This window comes from Canis aureus, chromosome 27 (genome assembly GCF_053574225.1).
Source record: "Canis aureus isolate CA01 chromosome 27, VMU_Caureus_v.1.0, whole genome shotgun sequence".
Classification (NCBI taxonomy): domain Eukaryota; kingdom Metazoa; phylum Chordata; class Mammalia; order Carnivora; family Canidae; genus Canis; species Canis aureus.
Genome location: NC_135637.1, coordinates 19259401 through 19285987, shown reverse-complemented (window position 1 = coordinate 19285987; position 26587 = coordinate 19259401). Strand labels below are relative to the sequence as shown.

Here is a 26587-nt window from a genome sequence, read left to right as displayed (position 1 = left end):
CCCCACTTCTCACCCACCTTTACAGAATTCCTGGATAAGAATGACCATTCCTTGGCGCCTGCTGTGTTTGCCTCTTCTTCCAACAGTTTCCCTGTCTCGATCGTGCAGGTGAACAGTGCAGGGCAGCGGGAGGAATACCTGCTCTGCTTCCACGGTGAGTTGGGGCCTACCGCCTGCCACTGCTCTGAGGGCTTGCAGGCACTGGGAGCCCGGACCTCCACTGGGGCTCTCACTGGGGCCCACTCTCTCCTAGTCTCTCCTGAGAGCAGCCGCTTCCTTCTTTCTCTGCCCTCTTCTTTCTCTCCCTCTCCTCTCTCCTTTCCTTTCCTTCTTTCTTGGACTTTCTTTTGATGTTTCTCTTCATTCTTTTTATTCCTCCTCCTGCTCCTCCAACCCCTGCCCAATCTCTGGGTCCTCCAGTCTCTTCTTCTTCCCTGTGTCTGCGTCTCTATTTCTTCCCTTCCTCCCTGTCTCCTCTCTCTTCCTTCTTCCTTTGCTCCTTCTTCCCTGTCTCTCCTTCCTTTAACACATCTCTCAGAGATGTGGGTCAGCAAAGGTCCTCAGGTTTAAAGGTTCAGCTGAATCTGGCTGGTGGTCCCCTGGGTTCAATCCCTTATTCTTCTGTCAAAGTGTGTGTCATTGATACTGCTCCCTCTGACTTTGCTGCTGCCCCTGGGCTCCAACTCCTTGCAGAATTTGGGGTGTTCGTGGACTCTTACGGAAGACGTAGCCGCACAGACGATCTCAAGTGGAGTCGCTTACCTTTGGCCTTTGGTAAGTGATGCGAGGTATGGAGGTCTCTACTCTGCCAGCAGCTGGAGTCCTGGGAAGGCATTGCAGGTGGAATCCTTTATTGTTTAAGCACTGTGCTTGGAATCTATGTGTATTACATTAGACACCAAGTGCCACAGATCACAGTCACCTGAAGAGTGTTCAGGGCAAAGATTCCGATGCTTGTTGAAAAACTGCATAAGCCAAACCCACCAGCCTTGTGAAGTATTTGTTAGGCTCTCATGATAAGAAAGGAGAGCACTCCTTTTATTTAAATCATTTCAAAGGCTGCAGAGTATCCCATGGCATAGCTGAACACCTGTCAATTAAACTAGTTCTAATTAGGCAGAGCACATAGGTCATGCTCATTCTTTTTGTAAGTGTAATCATTGCTGTGATGAATATCTTGCATTAAGCTTTGCACACTTGTCAAGTAGTATCTGCTGCTCATAAGCCCTAAAAGCAGAGCTGCTGGGTCAAAGCATAAATACCCATATACATAAACCCACACATATATACAAATATGTACACACATATTGATGTGAATGTTCTGAAACACTGTTATGGCTAAAATACCCGTCAAGGCTATTTAGTTAATCATTTGCTGCATAACATGTTCTAACAACAATTTATTATTGCCCAAGATGCTGAGGTTTGACTGGACAGTTCTGCTTCATGTGGTACCATGGGGGCAGTGGGATTAACTACAAAGTGCAAAATGGCCTCGCAAAATGGCGGCCAATCGGTAGAATTTGTGAGAACTCAGCTGGGGCTGGTGGCTAGAGGCTTCAGTTCCTCTTCAAGTGGGCTTCTTCCAAGAGTGCAAAAGTGGAAGTCGGCAGGCCTTCTTCCACCACATCCTACTGGTTCAAGCAGCCATGGGGTCAGCCTAGATTCACGGCAAGGAGGCTCCACCAGGGTCTGAGTAACAGGAGGCATGACAGACAAACAGTCTAATACCAAAGTCCTGGTTTACCACAAGGGATAATAGTGATAATCTCCTTTACCTTTTAAGACAGAAAAACTCCCATCATATCCTAAAGTTTAATTGACACTGTGATATAGACACCTAGTATTAAAACTAGAAATATTTAATTATCTATGAACCCAGTCTCTAATTTTTTTTTTTGAAAATGTACAACATTTTCAACAGTTTAACAGAATTAAACAGTTGAAAAAGGTATCCAATGAAAAGTCTCATCCATATAACCGGTCTCTCCAATTCTCCATCCCCATTCCCCCAAGTGGGGGAGAACAACTTCTGTTTCTACCTGTTCTGTTCCAGTGTTTTGTGCAAATACAGATGCATAAGAAAATATAGTCTTATCCCCCCACCACACACACTTTATTACAAATCAGTGTGGTGCCACACCACACATTACTCTAAATCTTGTTTTACACACTAAGTAAAACCGCACACCTTACGTATCAGTATATAGAGAGCTTCATGCATTTTTACAGCTGTGCAGAATTGCACAGATATACCATAATTTATTTAACCTATAATGTACCCTTGCTTTGGTTCCCATCTTCTGCTCTGACAACATGGCAGTGAGTAAACTTGAACATGCCTCATTACGTCTGCACATGGATGTGTGTGTGGGATAAATTCTTTTAGGTGGGATTCCTTTTTCCAAGGTTACATCACAGCCTGGGTTTGATTTTCTCTTTTAACCCTTCCTTGTTCCATGCTCCTCTTCCATGGTGACCATGCAGCCTACAGAGAACCCTATCTCTTTGTGACCCACTTCAACTCACTTGAAGTAATTGAGATCCAGGCACGCTCCTCTCTGGGGTAAGCATTGCCCCTTCAGGCTTTGAAAAGCTCAGCTGTTGGGGTTGGGTGTTGGGGCCAAGTGTCTGTTTTCTTCCCATCCTACCTCGTACCAGAGGTAAACTCTGATCTGGAACTCCACAGGACTCCTGCCCGAGCATATTTGGAAATTCCAAACCCACGCTACTTGGGCCCTGCAATATCCTCAGGAGCAATTTACCTGGCGTCCTCATACCAGGATAAATTAAGGGTCATTTGCTGCAAAGGAAACCTCGTGAAGGAGTCCGGCACTGACCACCACCGGGGCCCCTCCACCTCCCGCAGGTACCATACTTCTCTTCTTCACTGCAGGAGGCAGACTGCTTTTCTGTAACATAGAAGGAAGTTTTGCTAAACTGATCAAAGGTTTCCCAGTCTTCAAGCTCCAGGCACTCAATTCTTTGAGATATAGCATTAAACTGACTCAGTCCTTTACAAGTATCTGGGGAGTTTTTAAATGCCCCCTTGGAAAAGGTGGAAGGAAATGTCTAGTCTTTCTCTGTTGGGTATTTTCAGTGGCACCAGAATGGATCATGAATTATGCATTCATTGCTTTAGCAGATATTGTGCCATGCTAGTTGGGCTTGCTGTGGGAGGTATAGTGCTGAACAAACCAGATGCAGTCCCTCCCTGATAGAGCCCAGTGGGAGAGAGACATGAGCAATCAGGCAATTATAGCACAGCCTAGAAGGATGGGGGCTCTCACTGGGGTAGTGTTAGACACCTTGGGAGCCTGGGGGAGGGTTCTCAGCCTGCACGTGGGGGCCAGGGAAGATTTCCCAGAAGAAATAAGGCCTTCTATAGGGGCCATGCTATGCTTTCCTCTTTCTTTGCATGTCTTCTGATTTTTTGTTGGAGACTGAACATTTCAAATAATATAATGTGGCAACTCTGGAATTCAGGTCCCTCCCCTCCCTTGTGTTTGTTGTTGCTATTTATTGAGTCTCCTGGATTAAATCTTGTAAAGTCTATATTCTATGTTATGTGTAGCCATTCAAGTTTCTGCTTGGTTAGGTTAGTCATCAGCTAATGATTGGGCAGAGATTTCCTTTAATGCACCGAACCAGTAAGTCTCTCACCCTTTGCTGAGGGCTTCCGTGTGTGTGTGTGTGTGTGTGTGTGTGTGTGTGTGTGTGTGTGTGTGTATGGGCTCACAATGCTCAAAGTTAGCCAGAGTTGAGACACTGAGGCCTTCTCAGATTTTTCCTGGGCATTTGCAGAGCCCTGCCTCTGTGCGTGGCTTTCTAGGTTCTGACAAATATATGGAACTATTTCAGAATGCCTCATAGACCTCTTATTCCCAGATTTCCTTTTGAGTGTTTTAGCTAGCCTCTTCCCCAGCTGGTATCACTGCCTCAGGTATTTGCCAGGTTAAACACTTGCCGCTGATTATTTTTGATAAACATCTGGGAATAGGGCTTTCTCATGAGCAAACCCTGAGCCAGGTCAGATAAAAAGTCCTGAGAATGATACCCAGGGGACAGGGGAGAGAAGGACTATTTTTTGGGACTGGGCTGGGGCTTTTTGGGGAGCTTCAATCCTGATCTCCCTCCAGTGGCTACTGTGGTTACAGGGCTGTTGGTTTCAAAACCCCTGCAGATCTTGGGAGAAAAGGGTTGGTAATAGGTCATATTAATGTGTCACAAAGCTTATTGTTCTTACTGAGATTCAGCTATTTTTCTTACATGAATGCTCTTGCTGTTTGAGTTGTTGCGAGTCTTTGGTTAATATCCAGAGCTCTGAAAAGTTGATTTTGACAGTTGTTGCCAGTGTACTTGCTACTTTTATGGAGGAACAAGTTTTTGGTGGTCCCTACTGTGCCATTCTGGAAGTGCTTTCCCCCTTTTTAAGACCAGTGATAGCACACTGCACATTCTTCTGTACCTTAATGTATCTTGGAGCTTGCTTCATGTCAGTTTCAGAAGTATTTCTTCATTTTTATTTTTTATGCCTACATAGCATTCCTTCATGTGACCTTAATCTATTTAAAGGTCCTTTAAATCCACTGCTCCTTTATCAGTGGATGTTTGGGTTGTTCACAGACTGTTGCTATAGGAAATTAAATGACTGTGCTTATGGCATTTTGCAGGATTAGGAACCTATCTGTAGGATAAATTCCTAGAAGAAAAATTGATGAGTGACATCAGATGTCCATTTCTAATTTTGATAGATGTTGCTGAGTATTCCTCCCTAAAGGCTATATCCATTTGTAATCCTACCAGCAGTACATGGAAGTGGGATGGACCTGGTCTTGACACAGAGGTCTATGAGCCAGATCCAGGTTGATGTGTAGGTTTGAGAAACACTTTTGGCTTGACCTTGCCTCAAGAGTAAATGCTCAAAGGGCTATAGTTCTCTCCTGAAAATGTCCAGATTTTCTGAAGTAGTTTCCAAGTCATGCCAAGAACAAATCAAAGTACTGTCATTAGATTTTTTTTTTTTTCCTCGACTGCCTTACTAATTAGATGGCAGGCAACTTCCTTTTGAGACTATATAGTGTCTCTGTAAGAAGTTACTTATGCTGTGGTTGAAAGTGGCTGGTTCCTGTGAACGAGAGGCAGAAACAATGCTGTTGCTTTCATGCTGTTGCCAGGCATGTCGGAATATCAGCAGTCTTTGCCTGTCTCTTGGCTTTAAAATGGTCTTGTTATGCAGACTGCTTTGGCAGGTCAGAATGTAGAAGGCCAGCTTGGCTGAGTGTGATTCACCTCAGGCCTTACTGCCCTGGTCTGTTTAGCAGAGCAGGAATTATAACTCTATGCAAAAAAAAAAAAAATCCCATAAAATTGGCATGGTAGATTATTGGTCATTAATGGATACAGAGATGAGAGATTGCCCATTTGGCCTAGAATGATAGGTATTTTCTTTCATTGCATTAATCTAAGCTGACATTCCAAATGGTCTTCCTGGAGCCATCCTTCTTCCCCTGGGCATTGAGTACCTTCTTACTTGCTTTATGATGGGCCCCTGTGGACATATTTTATAATTTCTCTTCCATTAAAAATAGGTTTAATGTAATTCTCCTACTTAGAATTTATTTATTTGTTGTCTTCCATATCTTAAAGCCACATGACTAGAGAGGAATATAAACCTTTATTTCAAGATGTTGAAATCTGAGTTATTTCCAACTTTTCCACTGTACATGGAACACCAGGGGGTTCTGGCTTTCTGGGCATGTTATCTGGAATCTTTACAGTTTGAGTTGCACAGGGAAACTAGAGAATCACATGAAAATCTTCACAATGAACTGATCACTTATCAAATTATCTCTACTTTTCTGCTTCATGATAGTGTAGGAATTGGCAAACGTTTTCTGTAAAGGCCCAGATAGTAAATATTTTTGGCCTTGTGGGCCATATGGCCTGTCTCAATTATTCAACTATTATTGTGTGAGAGCAGCTATTGATAGTGCATATAGATGGGCATGGCTATCTTCCAATAAAACTTTATTTATAAAAATAGGTTATCTGTCCAGATTTGGCCTTCAAGCTTGCTCTAGAGTCACTCCTCCCCAGTAGATATCTTTGCTTTTCATTTGCTTTTAATTATGGGCATTGACAAAAGTGATTCTGGCAATTAAACCAATAACCAAAGGGGAAAAAAATCAACAAATTTGGCCCTTTTCAAAGAGAAGGATTTAAACATCAAGGGTTAAGATAGGCCTCTGGGAAAATCAGCAACACTCTCAAACATTTTTGAAGAAATGACTTTGACTTTAATGCAGAAGTCCGACATGGACGAAAAATATGTCATCGAGCATATTAGCATACAATTTTGTTGCAAAAATTAGAGCAAGATAAATCAGTATGTGATTCATCCTTGGCTCATTCTTAGAATCAGCATGTAATTCCAATTGTAATTTAGGTTTTAAAAATAACGAGGATAAATTTACTTTCCTGATTTCTACTTTTATTTTCTGAGATAAAGCCCCAATCAATCAAAATATGTTCTCCAAGTAATATTCTCTATCAAATGTGCCCATTTTAAGTAGGTTCCCTTTTCCTAGCTCTAATTATGCTGAGATGATGAAGACTGAGTACTTTTTCTGCTCATCGGAGTGGGAAGGAATTGACTCTCCATTCTGTTTCTGGATCTCACTTCTTCAGAGAGGTGGCTAGGGCTGTATCTGCTGAAATCTTCATTTGAAATATCTAGACAGAGGCTGAGTGGAGAGTTGGATTGGCTGTACAAAAAAGCCCTGATGTTTTTAATTGTTTGGTCAGTCACCGTCAACCTTTGGGGCCAGGGACATGTTTTGAGCCAACTGTACCGTTTTTTATCTGTCCTGCTCGGTTTTCTAACTCAGGCCTGATCTCTACACCTCTCATATCAGTATTGGGTGCCAAAGAGGCTTGGAAAGCCACCTGGAAGGAGGGGTGACTGAACACCAGGTCGAAGAGTGGGACAGATACAGCAGCTGACAGTGCCAACTACAGGCTTTCTCAAAATTGCTCCCTTTGCATCAAAGGCCTTATGGCAGCCTCAACCCCTAAATGAAGACTTCCTTCTATGCTTTCTAGGCTCTGCAGAATACTAGGTCAGTAGGATACAGGGTGGGCCTTAAGACATCAGACTGACGCGGCTCAGAGTCCCGGCTTTGTGGCCCCCTAGCCCAGGCCAGGCCCCCAGCCTGTTTCCATGTTCTTGTCTGAACAATGAGGGTCATTCTGGTTCCCAGCTTGTGGAGCTGTTATGATGATTTAATGAGTCAGAGCACATGAATTGCTTAGCACAGGGTCTGGCACACAGTAGGTGCTCAGGAAAAGCCTACACCAAAACCAGGAAGCTTGATTTTCTTTTGTCCTCTTTCTCTGTCCTCACTACCAAAAGAAAACAAAAAGCCTGAAGAGCTTCAGGTGGGATCTTTTCTACTAAAGATTGGGGTGTGGGCGTGGCTCAGGAGGAAAGGGACCTTGTGGGGTTGTGACTTCTCAGCTCCACACCTCCCTTTCCTGTTGCCCCACAGCCCCAACAAGCGAGGCCCGCCAACGTACAACGAGCACATCACCAAGCGTGTGGCCTCCAGCCCAGCGCCACCCGAAGGCCCTGGCCACCCTCGAGAGCCAAGCACACCCCACCGCTACCGAGAGGGGCGGACAGAGCTGCGCAGGGACAAGTCTCCGGGCCGCCCCCTGGAGCGGGAGAAGTCCCCAGGGCGGATGCTCAGCACGCGGAGGGAGCGCTCCCCTGGGAGGCTGTTTGAAGACAGCAGCCGGGGCCGCCTGCCTGTGGGAGCCGTCAGGACTCCACTGTCCCAGGTCAACAAGGTGAGGCACCATCTTGAGGCCCAAGGAGTGACCAGGGGAGCTGAGGGCCCTTCAGGGCCACTGTGGTTAAAAAAGGGTGGGGGGATTTATTATAATTCAGATTTTTCAGGACATATAGCCAGTTTAGGAAGAAAACGTATTTAAGAAGAGGCCTTTCAAAAAAAGAAGAGGCCTTTCTAGGCAAATGGATCATGAGTACATGTGTACCTTAAAATGTAATAGCTACCCAAGGAGTATATCGTTCCCCAGAGACAACCAGCATTAGCAGTTTCTAGAGATATTCTATACATAGAAGCAAATATGTATGTATATTTTCCCCTCTTAAACACGAATGATAGGATACTACCCAGAATATTTAGGCCTTATTGATACACATATACAAATACATACATCAAGAATTTTTTCAAAAGGCTACATAGGAACTGTTAACAGTGGTTGCTTTCTAGAACTTTGAGCCCTTTGAAATGTTTAAATCGTATGCATGTATTATCTATGTAGTTTTTAAGTTAGTGAATGAAGAGATGGAGGGAGGTGTTGAAGATAAGGGGGCCCCCACATGGGGGAAGGTCTGAGTGCTTGGTGCCTCCTCAGGCAGGCTAGCCAGTTTCAGAGGCCCCCTCTGGGCAGCACAGCCACCGTGCTGTCCCAGGGATGGAGAGTAGGGCTGGTTTCCTAGGTCACATTCTCCTAATACCACCTGCAGGTCACTGTGGGGATTCCTGCCAATAGAGAGAGGAATAGCCAATGTTTCTTCTTATCGCCTCTGATTCACTGATAAAATGGGGGCCAGTGTGTGTGTAACAGAGATATATCTATAGCTTTGGAGAATTTTCCGTGAATTTCATTCCCTGATAAACTCCAAGCTCAGCAGCTTGGCTCTGCTCTCTGGTGTCACACCTGGCTGCACGGAGACCAGGTGTGGTACGCTTCCTTCCGGGCTGGTACAGGGTGAGCCCAGGGACTCCTGGCCGCCTCAGTTGAAACCCTTCCTTGTTTTGTTCCTAGGTCTGGGACCAGTCTTCAGTGTAAATCTCAGCCAGGAAAACCAACTCCTCATCTTAATCTGCAGGAAAACACCAAACACTCTAAGGAACTCTGCTGAAGGGGCCCCCGGCACCCATCTGCTCAGCCACCCCAAGGCACAGCTGGGCCCAGACCCGCCTCAGTGTGGACACCCTGCATCCAGGTGGTGCAGGGGCCAAGGCTCTTAGGGGCCGCCGGCGCCTTCCTGCGGTCATTCTCTGTGCACTTTGTTACTCTTTCAGAGCATTCATAAACTTTTATACCTAGCTCGAGCCTGTACCAGTTCATCAAAGAAAACCAACCTGCACTAACTACAGCGTGGTTAGAATCCTATTTAATAGCTACTTTAAGATCCTAGGATTGGTTGGTTTTCCTTTTTTTTTTTTTTTTTTTTTTAAGACAACAGAATTCTTAATAGATTTGAATAGCAATGTATTTCCTGTTGTAGTCATTTTTAGCTAGAACACACCATCAGGTCTTTGCTACGGAAACGTATTGTAGAAGAGTCCCCACCAGTTGGCTAACCTCCTGCACTCATGTAGGTTCATTCTTGTTCCAGTCCATCCTCACAGATGGCCCTGTTTTACCCAGGGTGACATCTTAGCCAAATGTTTACTGTTCTCATTGCCTTTTATGGCCTTGACGACTTCCCCTCCCACCAGCTGAGAATGTACGGAGGTCATCGGGCCTCAGCTCGGAGGCAGTGACTTGGGGCCAAGGGACCTCGAGGACCTCTCCCTCCCTGCCCCTCAGCATCATCTCCCCAGCCTGCTGTCCCTGCTTTCCATGTAGCTTTGGCCAGGAAAGCATGCAATAGACTTGCTCGGAGCCCAGCATTAATGAGTCTCTGGGTCCGGGAGGGGACCGGGGGCACCCACCCCCTGTTCACGACAGTGCGTTGTTCTCCACCCTGGGATGGGAAGAGACCCGTCCGGGAGTTCTGCATGGCGGTTCACTGCATGTGCTGCCCCCCGACCTGGCTGCCCCCCTTGGGTTGCTCTGCCAATGTACTAGTACCATACCATAGCTCCCGCTGAATTGAGACCCTCTGACCACTTGCCAACTCACTGGCCACAACAAGCTGCAGTCTGTAGCACTGAACAAACAAACCAAACGCTCAAGCCTTACGACCAGAGAAGGATTTCAGCAAACCACCACCTCACCCTTTCACGCTTCCCTGCCAACTCCCTTGTGGATGACTCTGTGTTCACACAAAATCCAGCACGGTTCTACCCCATGAAACTGTGACTTCCCAAGTGAGCCTTTCCCTAGGGCTAGACTAAGACCAGGAAGTTTGAGAGAGCCGCAGCCCCTCCTCCACCTCTGCTGGGGTCGGGAGGTCCTCCTTAGGTGCAGCGCGGCTCACACGGTTTCTCTCTACCCGCTACCAGAATGCGAAATTCCTGGCAACCGGTAAAGAACCAACCTAGAGGCTTTGCAGTTGGCAAGCTAACTAGCGGCCTTATTTCTGCCTTTAATCTCCCACAAGGCATCTCTTGCTTCAGATTCTCCATGACTCTTAGGCACGCCTCGAACAACCAAGTCACATCCTAGGTAGGCTGGAAGGTAGACCTGTTTCCACCACTGCAGGTGAACATGACCACATTTCAGCCCACATCGTCCCCAGTTCAGATCACTTTCCAGATTGCAACCTGGCCCAAATCCCAGCTCCTTCCTGCTCGTCTCTTAACCTAAGTGCTTTCTTGTTTGAAACGCCTATGTCCCTCCCTCCATGTTGTTGCACCCTTGGCAGGTGTCATGCTGTTGTGTTTTATGTGTTGCTTGGAGTCTTTGGGGTCATACTGCATCCCCTCCCTCCCCCAGGGCAGATCAGACTGAATGTTTGCTGAAGTTTTTGTCTCTTGGTCCACAAGTATTTGGAAAGGTCACTGAAAATTGGTCTTTCAGTCTTGGCATTTCATTTAGGATCTCCATGAGAAATGGGCTTCTTGAGCCCTGAAAGTGTATATTGTGTGTCTCATTTGTGAAATGCTTCCTGCTATAGAACTAGCTCAAAAGACTGTACATATTTACAAGAAACTTTATATTCGTAAAAAAAAAAAAAAAAAGGAAATTGAATTGGTTTCTACTTTTTTATTGTAAAAGGTGCATTTTTCAACACTTACTTTTGGTTTCAATGGTGGTAGTTGTGGACAGCCATCTTCATTGAGGGTGGGGAGCTCCGTAGGACCACCAAGACGCCAGCAGGAAATATCGGACCACGAAATTGCAGTCAAAAGCTTATTAGCATAAGTTAAGATTCTAGGTCTCCAAAAGTACAGGCTTTTTCTTCATTACCTTTTTTATTCAGGATGAGGAAAAGAACACAAGGAACAATTCAAGATCCACCTGGAGAGGAATGAACTTTGTTGTTAAACAATAGTGAAATAAAGCAATGATCTAAAATGTTTGCTTTCGTGCAACGACCTCCTCTTTTCTTGAGAGACCATAAAAAATCCTAAGTGTTGCGCCAGTGTCAGCAAGGTTTGTTATCATGACACGGGACCTTGCTTCCTTTTTTGTGGGGGGTCAAGGGAGGGCTTTTTCTCTGGGGTCGGGGAATGACACGGCTCAGAGCATGCTGCTCTCCTGGCGTCAAGAAGTTTGGCAGCATTCTCTCCAAGAGTGGAGACACTGTTGAAGTTTGGTCGTTATTTCCAGTGAACCGTGAGCTGGCTGTTACGTTGCTGTATAGGACTGCGGAACTGGGGAACTGGGGGGGCTCCTAAGGCAAACAGGCCATTTTGAAAGACTTACTTGAGAATGGATTACCTTGTCCTCTTATAATGCAGCTAACCAGGAAAACCAGTCACCTTAAAATTTCTCTCATCCACTAGAAGGCCATGGGGATTTAATGACGTAGATTTCCTTGGAAGAGTTCGGATCAAGGTAATTTAAAATGTAAATACTTCTATTTTTAACTAGATGGATTTTTAGAGTCTGCGAGGTAAATTTTTTTTGTGATTTTTTTTTTAGTATAAACTCTGCTTGATCCAGACAAGTATCAGTTTTGGCAAATGGTGGTTTCTTTCATAGTTCCAGTTTCTTTCATGCTTCATTTCCAATGAAGTAATCTGACCACAGTCACAATCTTATTTTCAGGGTTGTAGCTGACATGGCTTGTTATAGGAACCATAGTTGCAATTCTGTTCTACTTTACTATTGGAGAGAAAAATCTGCCAAAGGTCATAATTATAAGAAGGGGAATAATCCAGAAGATGAACAAGTAAAACATTGGAACCTTTCTTTCCTTATAATACTGGAAAAGTCCATTAAATACCAACAACCATCTCAGTTAATGAGAATTCTTGGCAGCCAAGGAATACTTCAAAAAGCGTAAGTAAACTGTTCCAAAAGGAATGTGCCAGAAAGCTGCTCTGGACCCTAAGGAATGACCTCAAAGAAACAACCGACAGATTACTTAGCCACACCATAAAATGAGGCCCAACCTTCCATGGTGCCACCACTTTTTTTTTTTTTTTTTTAAGATTTTGTTTGGAAAGAGAAAGCACAAGTGAGGGGGAGGGGCAGACGGAGTAGGAGCAGCAGACTCCCCCCTGAGCAGGGAACCCCATGTGGGGCCCTGAACCCAGGACCCCAGAATGACTTGAGCTAAAGGCAGACACAACCAACTAAGCCAGCCAGGAGCCCCACCCTTCCTTTTTCTTAAACAGAATCAGACATCACATTTTCTGTGCTTTCAACTTAATTTTCATGAGACTAAAGATGCTGATTGCACAGCAAAGTCCATAATCATGAAACTAGGATTTGGAGACCTAGGCCAAAAAGAGATAACCTGCTTAATGGAGCTCAAGTTTTTCTTCAGAACTGGGCCTCTTGAATCTGATCTGCTTTAGAAAACATCCATGCAGATTTAAGTCTAAAGCTTTAAGACTAGGCCTGCAGGAGTGGGAGCAGCTAAGCTTCCACTCATAATACAGCAGTTGGATAGGCCTGTTCCAGTGGTTCTATATCATGGGACTTTGCTCCCCTCCCAAGGACGTCTGACGTCTGCAGACATTTTTGACTGTCACAACTGGCATCTAGTAGGTCCTACAATGTACAGGGCAGCCCCCATGCCCCCACAGAACTTCTATCAGGTCCAAGAGTCAGTAGTGCCAACCTTGGCCTGTTCTAGTCAGATTTCTCTCTGGCGGTTTAAATATTGCTTATGATGTCTACAGCATGGAGACTGGTTCTAGGCACACAATGTTTATATGAAACAAATGTTTTATCACTTGCCTAACCAAATATTGCTTTATTTTCCAAAGCTGCGGAGGGTGAGGCTAGTGGAAATCTAGTACAGTGTCGTTCACTTGGCTTTCCGTTGAGTCTGTCAATGATTAATGGAATTGTTTGCCCCGAAGGTCTTACTGAAGGTAAAGGAAAGAACTTCGAAAACACTTTACTACTACATGCAACTCAGGCTGTCTTTCAGGGCACTCCACAAAGGAAAATGAAAGTTGACCCTGGGTCCACACAATTTTCCAGAGGAGATGGGTGAATTCACTCCAGGGCTGGCAGAGAAGGTAGCAGTGAGGGCTGACATCTTCACCCAGGCAAAAGCCTTTCACTGTACCGAGGACAAAAAAGCCTAGGAGTGGAGCTGACCCAGAGACAGGGTGGGCCCCACACACGGGGGCTCTGGCTCCTGCAGCTTTCAGCATCTTCTCCAAGGGTCTCGCTCACAGCAGGGACGGCTCTCAGGAAGGCCCTGCAGATGTCATTACAACAGTAGGGATGACCTGGGCTTTAGAAGAAATGTGTGTGCACGCTCATAACTTATTTTCTCAAGACAATTATCATTGGTGTTTGGGTCAGAAGGCTCTGGCTTGTTCCTCCACTAATATGCTGATTGAGAGAGGTGCTAAGGAGGGATTCTTCGGAAGCTGGGTGGCGAGGTGAGTGGCTCACAACTAATCCTTGTTCATTCATTCAAACTGTAAACACTGGTGAAGAATCAGGTATTCAGAGAACCAAACGAATGTTCAGCAATAAAATTGTGCTCATCTAGAAATAATGGGAGTTGAGAACCAAATGACATTTTACTCTTCCCTGAAGTGGTTGTCTCTGACCTCAGCCATAGATGAGATCACTGTAATGTTCTGGGTTTTCAATCTTGGTTTCTGGAGTTTGGAAGTTTCCTACTTGAGTGAAGGGCCATGTCTTTCTTTTCTGGCCTCTTGACTTCCTGTTTGTGGCCGTATCCCATCCATGTTGGAAAGGCTTTGTGGCTCCCAACATGAAAAGAGTCTGAGGATCATCCAGTCCTAGTCTAACCCCTCTCATTTTTCAGGGGAGGAAGTCAAATTAAGAGAGGCCATGTAGACCTGCCCAAGGTCACACAGCTAATCATCACCTGAACTGGATCAATATCCCTAATCTCATTCCAGCATCCACACTCTGGGAGGGAATGGTGGGGGGAACAGCCGACTCCAACATGAAGTTAGGCTTTGACCTGACTTCAGAGCACCATTGACTTCTCTCACATTTATACCGTTAAGTGAAGCCTGAGGTAGGAAAGAGCTTTGCCTGGGTCCTTTGATCTCTGGTTTCAGTATTTTGACATATGGTTCTATTGACCCAATACCATTTTACATGTTAGTAATGTAAAGGAAGGCCTTTCCTTTGGTTCTATAAATTTATTTGTGTGTACATTTCCAGAGGGAAAAATACATCTTTATTCAAAAGCAATTTGGGTTAAGCTTTAACCATGTGACCAGTCCTTACCCATAATGGGAATGCTAATAGAGAAAGCATTGCCTGGGTCATAGGACACTTCAGTTCTACATTTGGCTTTGCCCCTGTGATTTGGGTCTCCTTTTCCACATCCGTGAAATCATTTCCATTACCTTTAGCTTCTTGGGTATTGAGGCTTTTTTCATTTGGGTTTGTGAGCAATCTTCTGAACCATAGGAGAGTTGCTTTGTGTTGCCTTTTAAAGGAAAGTCTTCTAGACGCACAAACAGCTGAAGAGAATGCAGATACCATGATCCCAGGTGGTGGCTGTCTCCCTCAAGAGTCCTCCGGCTACCGGGCTACAGAGGGCTCTTACAGGGTTTACTGGCTTCCAATTAGTTTTTACATTGATTTCCAAGTTCATGCTGTTTCCCCCACAGCCTGGAGCCTCTTGCTTCCTCTGAGCTGACGCAGGCTAGCAGCCATATTTTCTAATCCCCCTCACATCCAGGGCAGAGCTGTTCTGGTCCAACTCCTGCAGGGGTCCCACACCAGGCACCCTCAGTCCCCACTGCAGATCTAGGGGCTGTGCTCACAGATGACTAACATGGCCATGGTCTCTACATTTCTGGTGCTTGAAGAGACCCCTTTTATACTTTCGAGCTTAGGTAGGTGTTTTTAATTGCATTTAAAAAATACTTTCCCCAGTTTTGGAAAGAGGATTTTTGCCTATTTCCATCTACCAAAGAATCTCTCTAGTCCTTAAAATCTAGGGTTCCCAGAGTGAGACAGCTAATTACTGAGGTAGGAAAGCTTTCTAGGCTACTTGCTACCTCAAGTGGACCAAATGACCCAGAGGTTCCCTTTCTCTCATAAATGTATGTTTCCTGATGCCCGGGAAGGAAAGGCTTTAATTAAAAGAACATATGTAATCTTTCATCTTTTTGGTAAAACAAACAGAGCTCCTTTCAGCTGATGGGAACAACTCTGGTGTCTTCCAAGCAGGTATCAAGATCTCAGGATCCCATGGTGCTCCCAGATGAGCAAGAGGCAGCAGAACCTCTGACCTGGGGATGCCACCAACCTGCCCAAACTGGGAGCCTCTCCTCGGCTTCCCTCATGACTCAGTGGTTCAAAGCTCAGTTTTACAGGCTCCTTAACAGCCTTCCAAATTCTGTGCGCAGAATGGGTAGGTCAAGGGGATGTTCCTCAGCCATGGGGGCAGCTGGAGCTGCCCTGTCACTCACCCTAGAGTACTACAAGGATGGTACCATTTCAGCGAGTGCCAATATGTGATAAAGACTGAAAAGCACCAAACTGAGTAAACCTTGGAAGAGTTCCAGTCTCTTCTCCAAATGACGGAGTAAAATCAAAACTTCCTCCAAGCACATGTTCTGTTATCTTTACAAAGCTTTATTGAAACCTGTACATCAAGGTGACAATAATTCAGTGTTTGGAAAACAGTAACAAAAAAAGGGTATCCCAGACTCAGGTTTACCAAATAAATACTGGAAACCAGGGAGCGTGTTCCTCCATCTCTGGGCAGGAACACAGGGCCTGACAATAGCTTCTGCTGACCTGGGGACAGGAACCTGTGCTAATGGGCACATCTGCAGCATCTTCCCAGAAACCATGCCCAGCATAAAGAGGTTTGCTTTGGTCCAAAGGATGTCTTCCCAACACAAATTTAGAAGGCTGCTGTTAAGTTCTAAGTTCCTTCCAGAGTAAGCAACAGCAACTGCGACAGCCTTCACTGCTAGGTAGAGACAGAGGTCCTGAGCAAGGCAGCACAGGCTAGCATAGGGTGCTTCTCCAAAGTTTTCATGGTAACACTGCCACCTCATTTCGATTAGAATAAAAAGCTGGACAACCCTCCAGCGAACAGTGGTCAGTCCTCAGGATCATCTGGCTAAATAGAGAAATCCGGCAGCGGTTTTCAAAGTCTGTTCTAAAAACAGATTATTGCTGAATACAGTTCACATGATCTATATTCTAGGTGGGGTGATTTTAAAATTGCCCGAAGGCCATAGAGTCAGCCACCTCTGGTTGAAAACAAAAGTACACAGTGCACGTAAGCATAAGAAACAACTGTAAATCTTCACCTGGAAATCAGACAGGTTCTAATTTCTATAGAAATCATACCTCCCTGGAGCAAAGTACCGGAAACAATCTATTGCTTTGATTTCAGAGGACCGGCACTTACTCTTAGCTCCAAAGCCAGGCCTCAACAGGGAGGGACAAGCTGATGGCCTTAAAAATGCATGTATGATTAAGAGTTGTGTAGCCTCACTCCCTGCTTCCTGGATTTTACCAGCAAAGTGGCTGGTGTTCATTTTTGGCTTAAGAAGAATCTCCACAACCAATTCAGAGGATGTATCTTCAGAGCTGCACCTGTCCTCATGCACTGTAGTGTGGGGGCTGCAGACTTTCCACTTTCCCTCGCTCTGTTCTCAGCTCTGGTGAGCGCCGGGGCTCACTGTCACTGGGTGCTAAGAGGACTGTTACAGACGGAGGCGCTTTGGGAGCTGCCAGGCCTGGAACAAACCTATGAGCAGGACTATGGCAGGGGTGAAATGTCTTATTAAGGGTGTGAAATGAGAAATATACAGTCTGTTCCCTCTAGTCGAGCACATGCACGTGTGGGGCCCGGTGGCACTGTTCTCTGGGGCCCACCGCTGGCTCCCAGCTCTTCATATGGGCTTGTATAACAACGTGGTGACATACTTTTTCTTGTACCGGTGGGTCGCGCTGAGCACCATCACTCCATCCTGAGGAAGAGGGTGGAAATGATCAAAGGCAGGACTAAGTCAAGGGCTCAAACTTTAGTCTGTGTGTGAATCATCAAGGGGGCTGAATAAAAACAGAGTCCTGTTCTGTCTTCAGAACCGGAACCTGTGGGTCTGGATCAGGTCCCCGAAGCTGCCCTTTAATGAAGTACTCCAGGTAATTCTGTTGCTGGGGGTGGCCTCAGAGCACACTTTGAGAAACACAGCTCTAACAGCAACAAACGTGTCATTACCTTGATAGAGAGTGCGTAGAGGTGGTTCAACATGACATGGTTGGGCTCAGGGAGCAAAGCTGGATCACACTGTGAGAAGCACAAAAGCAGATGGTGAACATTTAGGATTTGGCAATGAAGAAGGTTCTCCCTTTATCTCAGAGCACTGGGTACCAACAGAAAGGAGGCAGGCTCTCATGCCCCTTTCTGCTTAAGCTGGGCAGTGAGTGGCTCGTCTAAGGTGAGAGGTGAGGTGATGGGGGATCGTGCCTCATGCTCCAACTAAGGGGAGCTCCCTGTGGGCTTGCTGGATGCATTTCCCAATATGCGTCTTGGGCAGGCTTAGCCTCTATAGAGGGGGCCATGGCTCTGTCCTGATCGAAAGGGAAACAGGAAGAAAGAGTTGTCCAATGAATGCACTTTTAGAGAAAGCAGCAAGATAAATCTATATTAAACATTCCCGAGCAGTGGACTGCAAGCTCATGTCTGTTAAGACTCGGGGAGCATAAGGGATGAAGTGGATAATCGGGGTGGGGGGTAGGGGCACATGGCACCTGGTGCGTGGAGAACAGTGAATCCCTGGGGAACAAGCCATGACTGCCGTGGGGGCGGGGGAAACACCTGCACATGTATGCATTCAGCTCTTTATCTTAGCACACCTGTACACACTTGTATGTGGAGCCCAGAGCAGCATGGGTGCTTTATTACCTCATAAACGTGAATTTTAGGAGGTGGCTTGATAAAACACGAGAACATCCAGATTCCCAAGAATTAGAGCCATGCTGTGCTTATCTACTTAAATGAAATGGGAAATTAACAAGGTAATAATGCGGTGCTCCTCAGGATCTAGGAGGATATACACTTCTTTTTATGAGGACTATCAATCTCCTTGAGAAAATGTGTGTTACCCAGATACCTCACATTTGGAACCAGGAGCACTGACGTTTTTGAAAGCAAGTGATTAAGATTCAATGCTAAAATGTGGGGGCCCGAGGAGGAGTTCCATTTGGTAGCTTACCAAGAAGGGGTTGTTATGTGTTTCATTACGATTTACAAGGAAGGTGCTGAGGCAGGAGTGAAACGTAAGGAAGACAAGTTCAGAAAAGCTCTGTGTGATGGGAAAGCAAGAGCCACACTTGGGGAACATCTTGCTGGCTGTGCCCATCCCCACAGTGGAGGGGGACCCCAGCAGTTAACACTGAGGGGCAACAAGGAAACCTTTTTACCAACTGCTTTCTCAGGTGTGGTCAGAAAGGGGAGCAGCAGCACAGGGCCACAGAGAATGGTCCTGGCAGATGCCTGTACTCACAGAAATCCCCGTGTCCTTGTTCAGGATGACCTGGAGCAGATGTGGAGGGAGAATGGGTGGTGCTTTAAACCGTTCTTCTGGTTTTGAGACATAGGGCTCCTGATGATAGGGTCCTGGTGGGGAGCTGGACAGCTCTGTTGGGAGATGGTGACAGGATATTTACTTTGAAAATTAGGTGTTTTAGGAGCAGTCTTGTTGAATTTGTGGCATCATCTAGTTTTCCTTATCCCCTCAATGTAGAGTTATACTCCCTTGGAGACTATACAGGCCCCAAGGGTGAAGAGGAGAGGCAATGAGAAAACCCTCTGGGATTTGGGTGACTGGCAAAAAATCCAGCAGTGAGCTCGGATGCCCTGGCGGCAGACAGCAGTGGTGGCGAAGCTGGTGATTCTGGGTCAGGCTAACAAGGAGGCTGCTCATAGTAACCTAACCAGACAGGCCCCTGCAGAATAATGCTCCTCGCCTTGGGCTGGGCTGGCAAATACCACAAAGAAGCTCAGGGCTTCAAGTGAGGCTTAAGCAGCCAAGTCCAAAGTCTGAGCACCACTGGCCAGAATAAAACAGAATATAAAGCAGACTGTTTATACAGAGTGACAAAGAACAGGTTATTTGAGGCAACAGGACATTTCAAAACTAAAACCAAAAATAAAAAATTTGAAAACCTGATCTCTATAGGCTCTTTGACTCTACCATCTTAGGTTCTTTTCAAACTCTTGCTTGAGTGTCTTGATTATACAGATATATTAAGAAGCTTCTAGAAGGCAGTGTTCCACAAGGCTAGAGGCAACTCACTTAGCGATGTATGGCCAGCTGGAAGGGACTGAGCTGTTTTTCAATGGACACCTGGGAGGGGTTCTGGTCACCTGATCCTTGGGACTCTCCAGAATAAATCTGATACGCTTGGGTTCTGCCAATTCCCTTGACGTCATTTTCTAGGGTGCAGGCTCCCTTCACACGACCCAACCATATGACAGCAGGAAACTGAGAAAAGCATTAAGTGCAGAAAACTGAGCCATTAGGAGTAAATATATATTTTGAGAAAGTGAGTACCTAAATATGAAGTCTATGCAGAGCCGGATGTTGGCTTACCGGCAGTGAGGGGCCAATTTTCTTTCCCCAGGTGGTCTAAGCTGCAGAAACTTGACTAAAAGCTACGGTATGTGGCCTAAAATCACATGTACCAGTAAGTAGGGGATATTTGGGCATTTCCTCCAACCCCAATTCCCACCTATCTGAGAAAGAAACAAATGACTTCTCTAAAACATTAGCTATCCAGAGAGAACACCATTTTTGGATTTCCCATTCCTGCTCAACAAGCTGGCTTTTCAGCCACAGCAAATCCACCATGGTCAATTTACCACTGTGGTTCCTGAACTGGTAAGAATAAGAGATCCTGGTGGCAGAAACTCCAGGCCCACCCAGGTGACAACAAAGAATTATTCTGTAAACAACTGAACCCATCTTGTTAGATTAGCAGGTACAGTCCTGGGCAATCTTTTTTGCTGCCTCCCACAGGGGTCCAGAAGTTATTTAAATCCCTACAAGAGGCAGTAAAGTCAGCATTGACATTTTAGATTACAACACATCATTGCCCCTGAATCGTATGTATTGTTTCCTCCTGTGGATCTGGATGGAAAGCAATTTACTCAGAGCTTGATGACTGGCTGACTCCTGGACGATGGGAAAGTTTTACCAGGCTGGTACCAAGCAGGCTGCACAGTTAGCCTATTTCCTGTGGTGAGCCTCCTTCTCCCCCAAAGGAAGTCTAAGAAGGTGCTAACATACCACATGAGGAAACTGAGGGGTCCATTTACCATCTGTCAGGCTGAAACTCTTTAGGGAGGCACCCCCAGAGGGTCGTGGGCCGGGAGCTGGCAGGCTTCCCTTGAACTGGCTCATCACCAACCCAGTACAATGTTCCAGGGCCTCTTGGGCCCTGCCCCTGGCACGAGATCAAGCTCTGGTTCTGTTTCCACTGTCTGCTCTCGGTGGCTAAGCAGACCTACCAAATACCGGAGATGAGCGCGGGGGAAAAAAAATGACTTACAGCTCCCTTGGAGCTAGATTTCAACAACCTGACCTGACAGAGTTAGGAATTACTTTTGTGGCTCATCAGGGAGCTACAAACATCCACCCGACTGGGCAGCTTGAGCTCAAGAGTGAGAGGCAAGAGAAATAAGAGTATTTCTAGACTGCATAGCCCCCACCTGCACACACGTGGTATAAAATAACTGTTCATACCAGACACATCGGAGCACTTTTGGGAATCCACCATTAAAGCATCAAATACTTCAAAGTCAGTTTTCTTCACTTGAATGATGTTGTTAACTGTGCCAAGCTGGCTGGTTACTATTGGCTGGGAAGAGACAGACAGGCAGAAATCATAACATGGAAGGTCTCTGGAGTTATTCTTTTGAGGATTTTGAATTCCTGGCTGGAAGGTCTCACCTCCTGGCTAGCCAATCTGCTCCTCTCCATCAAGTCTGCCCGTAAGTCTGACCATCAGCACTGCTAACTAGCTGAGCCACACACAGGGACTTTTTACCAGCAGGACAAAGGGACCTGGCACACTCGATAAGGGAAAATGATTTGTTTGGATTGTGTAGGCAGTCAGAGGACCAAAGGCAGGAGGTAGAGTACCTCAGAAGGGTCATGTGTCCACTGACCATCCACAAAGAACTTGTACTGATGCTCTCCTTCAGGCAGGTCCAGGATGGCTACAAAGTTATTGTGGCTGCAAGGGAAAAGGAAGCAGAGGATTTTAGCTGGGTGAGCTGCCCTCTTAAGCTTACTTACAAAATCAGCCATCGAACAAAACCAAAACTTTCTATGTAAAGCCAAGAGTTCAGCTGCAGAAGAATAAACACTTTTAACCACTAAAGACAATTCAGTAGAATGATCTCTTTCTAGAAAAGCTGTAAGGAAGCAGCAGTGCAAGAGGGTTCCTTGAGGATTCACTTTGCTCAAATGCAGGAATAATCCCCATTCCTATCATCAAAAGGTCAACAAACAGGCATGTGTCCTTTTCAACTTGCAGGCAAAATACCACCTAGCAACGTGGATGCCAGAGGAGGACAGCAAGTCAAGATAAACTGCATGCTGCAAAGTTTTATTCTTTGTCAGTCTGCCTTGGGCAGGAGATTGGATCGATTTCACAGGATCCACAAATAGGTCTCTAAAGAAACTTGCTTCACTACTAGAATAAGGTTCCAGGAAAGCTTTGTTTTGCTGACTTACAATGACTTGTAACTGCTGAGTGTCTCCCTCCTATACTGACCTCACCCCTGGCAAAGCATGTGGGCTGTGACGGTATCAGGCCTGACCTAGCAGGGCACAATTTCTCCCACTGTTTCATCAAGAGTACTCATGAGTGAAGACCCTTTTATAGTGACAACTTGAGACACAAGTTCCATGCTAGGATTCCTGATCAACTATTTTATTAATGATACCTATATAACAGATCCCTTCCAAACAAAAGTAATACACAGAGAATCAACGTTAGAAGGAACCTCAGAGATTATCTGTTCGGTATTTCCTTCCTACAGATAGGAACCCTGGGACTCAGGTGTCACTGAGAGGTTAGCTCAGCCAATAGTGGACTCAAATCCCAGTCTTGAAGATTCACAGCTCAATGCTCTCTCTCCACTGCACTAGGAACAGATTTCTCTCTTTCTATAGCAGAAGTCTTGCCTAAGCAAACACACAGCTGCATATCTGAAGTCAAAGACGTCTGTGAAATACTCATAACTGAGAGATGTTTTCTTCTAAGCGTGCTCTAAACCTAGAGACTAACTGGGTGTGGGGTGTGAACCTTGTGAATTACTAAGCAAAATTATTTTCCATTCAGCATCTATTTTATAAAACTATCCTTTTCTATTCCCCATTTAGAAACCAGAGTATCCCTGAATTAAGACAAATACGTGAATACTGCCCAGGCAATTACCTTCTTGTGAGGGGAAGTTTACTCCAGTTGTTGAAGGACCCAGATAAGTAAACTTCCTTTCCGCCTCCCGTCCATCGAAATACTGTTGGCCGAGCCTGGGCCGGGGCTTTATCATTCACTTCCAGATCGTGCTGCCAGGCCAGGAATTCCTCCTTCTCTGGAGCCTAGAAACAGAACAGTTTGCTGAGGGACAGGAAGCCACTAGTGAGCTCCCTACAATAGATAGGTACTCTAATGTGGACAATTCATTCTAAAGAGGCAGCAATTACTACTTAGGTTCATATTTAAGCTCATTAACTTGATAGCTGTGCCTTGCTCTCCCCACTTGCAAAACGGACCTAACAAAAGCAATCGTTTCTTACAGTTGGGAAAGACTGAATGAGAGGGTCCATATAAAACGCTCTGCGTAGTGTCTGACACAAAGTACTTAATAATTATGAGCTGTCAATACTGTTACTAAAGAGATCTACACCAAAACATTAGGAGAAATTGCAGAACTCACTTGGAGGAGGGTGCAATGAATTCAAGACCAGATTGGTAAATGTCATTCATTTTTCTTCCCTTAATTAACAAGATTTGAAGTACATGAAAATTTATCAGGGACAATTCCAGAGCTGTCAACTGGAAAACTCATAAATCTAGATTCTAAGGGAAAAAATATTTATTTTTTTTTATTTTTATTTTTTTTTAAATTTTTATTTATTTATGATAGTCACAGAGAGAGAGAGAGAGGCGCAGAGACACAGGCAGAGGGAGAAGCAGGCTCCATGCACCGGGAGCCCGACGTGGGATTCGATCCCGGGTCTCCAGGATCGCGCCCTGGGCCAAAGGCAGGCGCCAAACCGCTGCGCCACCCAGGGATCCCGGGAAAAAATATTTAAAGTGACGTCCAAGGCACTGGGAAAAAAAGGTAAGACCATAGTCTCTGACCCTCTGTATGGCAAACAGAAACTTCTAGAGCAGAAAGTGCTATGTAACTGAGGTATTGCGAAATAAGAGAGAAATAAACACACCCAACTCTGGGTGAAATATATGTGCTTATGGATCTTTTACATATTTCCTAGTCAGAAGCCAAAGACATTAAAAGAGCAGGAATTCCAGGCTGGGAGAGACACTTAAAGGTGTTGCTGAGCGAGCTTTTAAGACCTTCACTTCAAATACTGACTGGAGCTTATCTTAAATGACACTTGCATTCTTTAAAGATTGAACGAACAAGATCTACAGATTAAAGAATAAGGACTGGAGTCCCCTGCCACTGAGAAGGTGATAACTAACCACAGCCAAAATGGTGAAGTAGTGTAGCTAAAATAATCCACAACTTTTTTGGGGAGTTTCAGGCATTCAATCCAGTGAGTCTGCTGCATCATTTTAGTAACTTTGGAAAAAGTGATAATGGACACTATCTAAAATCAAGAAATTATCCAGAGATCCTCTGTATGCTAAACGTTTCTCGTAGGAATTTTGGAAGAGCAACAACAGCTACTTCTCGAAGAAAGTAGTTTGGTTCTTAAGGTGTCTTCAATAGCTGTCCTTAGGCCACAATTATTTCTAGGGGAAAGGATGTCAATCACTGGAGAAACAAGATTCCAAAGTTCACTTCGTACGGAGCTCCTCAGGAATGCAATGAAAATCACAAAGCAGGTGCAAATCACAGGACAGACGGCCCAGTAAAAGCAGACTCCCTAGAGTGAGACTCAAAGCCAAAAATCCAAGTGAGGATTTAAGATAGTAATGTGATCACCAAGCCCAACATCTGAGAAAAAAAAAATATGAGTAAAGGTGGAATGAGTTGCCAGGCAATTAGCCAAATGGGCAATGATGACTAATATGCATGATTGATGATTAATGTACTAACAGAGAATATACTGGGCTGGGGAGACACCTTGATTCTTCCTAAAACTACTCTGTGGCATTGTCCTTACGGGATCAGTTCTTCCCTTCTTAGGATATACCACATGCTTATCAGCTGCCAAAACCACTAGGTGTCCTTGGCTTTGGTGACCAGGCCTGGGCCCTGCAGCTGGAAACACAAGACCCCATCAGGTGGTTAAGAGAGATGTGGCTGAAGCAGGAGTCAAGACTCATCTTCAAAGTTTTGATGAATTAAAGCAGATTACGGTAGGATGTCCAAATCTGGCCTGCAAAAATATTTGCTTTGGTCTGTTTAAAATATGAAGTCCTACTTACACACCAGGAGAGAGAAGGTGAGCAGCAGCTGGCTGCCCCCTTTCCAGGCTTACACTGCCCTCACCCACTGACCTCCCAAAGTGGAATTCCTTTTATAGGGACCGCTCTCAAGTAGCTCCCTGAACCAAAAGTTCCGGGAAAAACAAAACACCTCCGGCACCCGCAGGGGGCTGTGCAACTCGACTTTCAGCTTATACACGGGCTCTGGGTTGTCTCCGAAATCGACAATAAACTGCAAAACCAGCTACTAGAAAAAAAGTGCCAGGCTTTTTTTTTTTTTTTTTTCTAATAAAGGTGAGGAAAGATTTCTCAAAGCTGTGAAACTAATTATACCTAAGAGGAAAGCAGAGACTGGGGCTCACCTGCTGCTAGCTCAACGATCTTAATTAATTAAGGATCTGAAACGCCTGTCCCAGCGCTGCTTTCTCCTTAATGATGTTAAACGAAGTTAGTGCCTCCTCCCTCGGGGTGACTGTCTCATCGGTAATTAGACACAGGTTCCTGGACTGCTAAGAGGGCTCTTACAGGGCCATCTGGCTTTTAAGCGCACGGAGTGAAGCATCACCTCCGTCCCACCTGCGATGGGTTTTAATTAAGAGGGGACGCGGCGGGGACTCTAGCAGAGGGCTCCTCCCCCTCAGTATTAGTCAACGAGGGCCGGATCCCCGCCGCCCCCACCTTGATTTCCTCGGAGTGGAAGAGGTCGGCGTCCTCGGGGCTGTCCATCAGGATCTTGGGCCTGTCCCCGTCCTTGGCGCCCCCCGAGCTGTCCCTTCGCGGCGTCTTGTGGCCGCCCTGCCGCTCCAGCGCGGCCCGCTCGCTGCTCGTGTTGCCCATGGCGGGGTCTCCGGGGACACCGGGAAGCCGGACCGGGCCTCACTCCAGGGAAGGGGCCGGGGACTCCGGCAACCAGCGGGTCACAAGCAGGTCGCTCCTCCCCGCCCCCCGCGGAAGGAGTCGGAGCCCCAAGGGCCACACCCCTCAGGCGAGGGTTCCGGGCCGGCAGCCGGCTCGAGGCGGGTGAGAAGGACGGCGACGCTTCCCTACCTCGCTGAACCCAAATCTCCCGAAAATACCTCGGCACTTCCCCGACAACTCCCCCCACCTCTTAGCAACTTCCGCTTCCGGCGCGTCCGCGAGTCCCCGGGGATCCGGAGTGGGGGCGGTGGCGGCCGGCGAAGCGCACGGGGCTAACTCGACCTCAGTTCCGCTTCCGGTCCGGCTTGGCTCGGTCGCCGCGCTCTGAGGAGGCCTCCGCCCGCCTCGGAGCGCGCAGGCGCAGTCGGCCGCTAGGGCCAGACCCAGGACCAGCCTGCTGAAGGCCGGCAGGGGGCGTGCCAGCGCGGGGTGTCTCTGCGAAGAAGTGAGTGATGCCATTCACTATTTTATTTTTATATATATTTTTTATTTTTTTTAAAGATTTATTTATTTATTTGAGAGACAGAGCTCACAGAGGGAGAGGGAGAGGGAGAGGGAGATGCAGACTCCTGAGGAGCAGGGAGCCGGAGGCGGGGCTCGATCCCATGACTCCGGGATCATGACCTGAGCCAAAAGCAGAGGCTTAAGGGACTGAGCCACTCAGGCACCCTACTATTAA

The 26587-nt window shown here is 46.1% G+C and overlaps 2 protein-coding genes across 14 annotated transcripts in view; one reads left to right on the top strand and one right to left on the bottom strand.

Moving 5' to 3' along the window:
- CIT (citron rho-interacting serine/threonine kinase) overlaps positions 1-11284 on the top strand; it is a 165861-nt gene extending 154577 nt beyond the window's left edge. For all 13 annotated transcript variants that reach the window (XM_077875863.1, XM_077875868.1, XM_077875869.1 and 10 more), the window contains 6 exons: positions 26-154; positions 694-774; positions 2488-2566; positions 2690-2869; positions 7551-7851; positions 8857-11284. In XM_077875863.1, the coding sequence (XP_077731989.1) occupies positions 26-154; positions 694-774; positions 2488-2566; positions 2690-2869; positions 7551-7851; positions 8857-8880 (794 nt within the window). In that variant the 3' untranslated portion in view covers positions 8881-11284. The remainder of the gene's footprint in view (positions 1-25; positions 155-693; positions 775-2487; positions 2567-2689; positions 2870-7550; positions 7852-8856) is intronic.
- A 4661-nt stretch (positions 11285-15945) lies between these two features.
- PRKAB1 (protein kinase AMP-activated non-catalytic subunit beta 1) lies at positions 15946-26192 on the bottom strand. The gene is made up of 7 exons (XM_077875874.1): positions 25669-26192; positions 22804-22967; positions 21501-21594; positions 21102-21216; positions 18861-18994; positions 17573-17641; positions 15946-17321 (listed from the first exon to the last, which is right to left on the bottom strand). Exons 1-7 carry the CDS (start codon positions 25825-25827, stop codon positions 17244-17246), a joined length of 813 nt encoding a protein of 270 aa, XP_077732000.1. The 5' UTR covers positions 25828-26192; the 3' UTR covers positions 15946-17243.
- Positions 26193-26587: the final 395 nt, after the last annotated feature.

What these genes read in the sequence shown, in the direction of transcription:
- PRKAB1 (XM_077875874.1), bottom strand. Translation starts at nt 25,827, where the DNA reads ATGGGCAACACGAGCAGCGAGCGGGCCGCGCTGGAGCGGCAGGGCGGC. An exon ending in TCCACTCCGAGGAAATCAAG is followed by an intron (nt 22,968 to 25,668) that starts GTGGGGGCGGCG and finishes TTCTGTTTCTAG; the next exon opens with GCTCCAGAGAAGGAGGAATT. An exon ending in AAACTTCCCCTCACAAGAAG is followed by an intron (nt 21,595 to 22,803) that starts GTAATTGCCTGG and finishes TTTCCCTTGCAG; the next exon opens with CCACAATAACTTTGTAGCCA.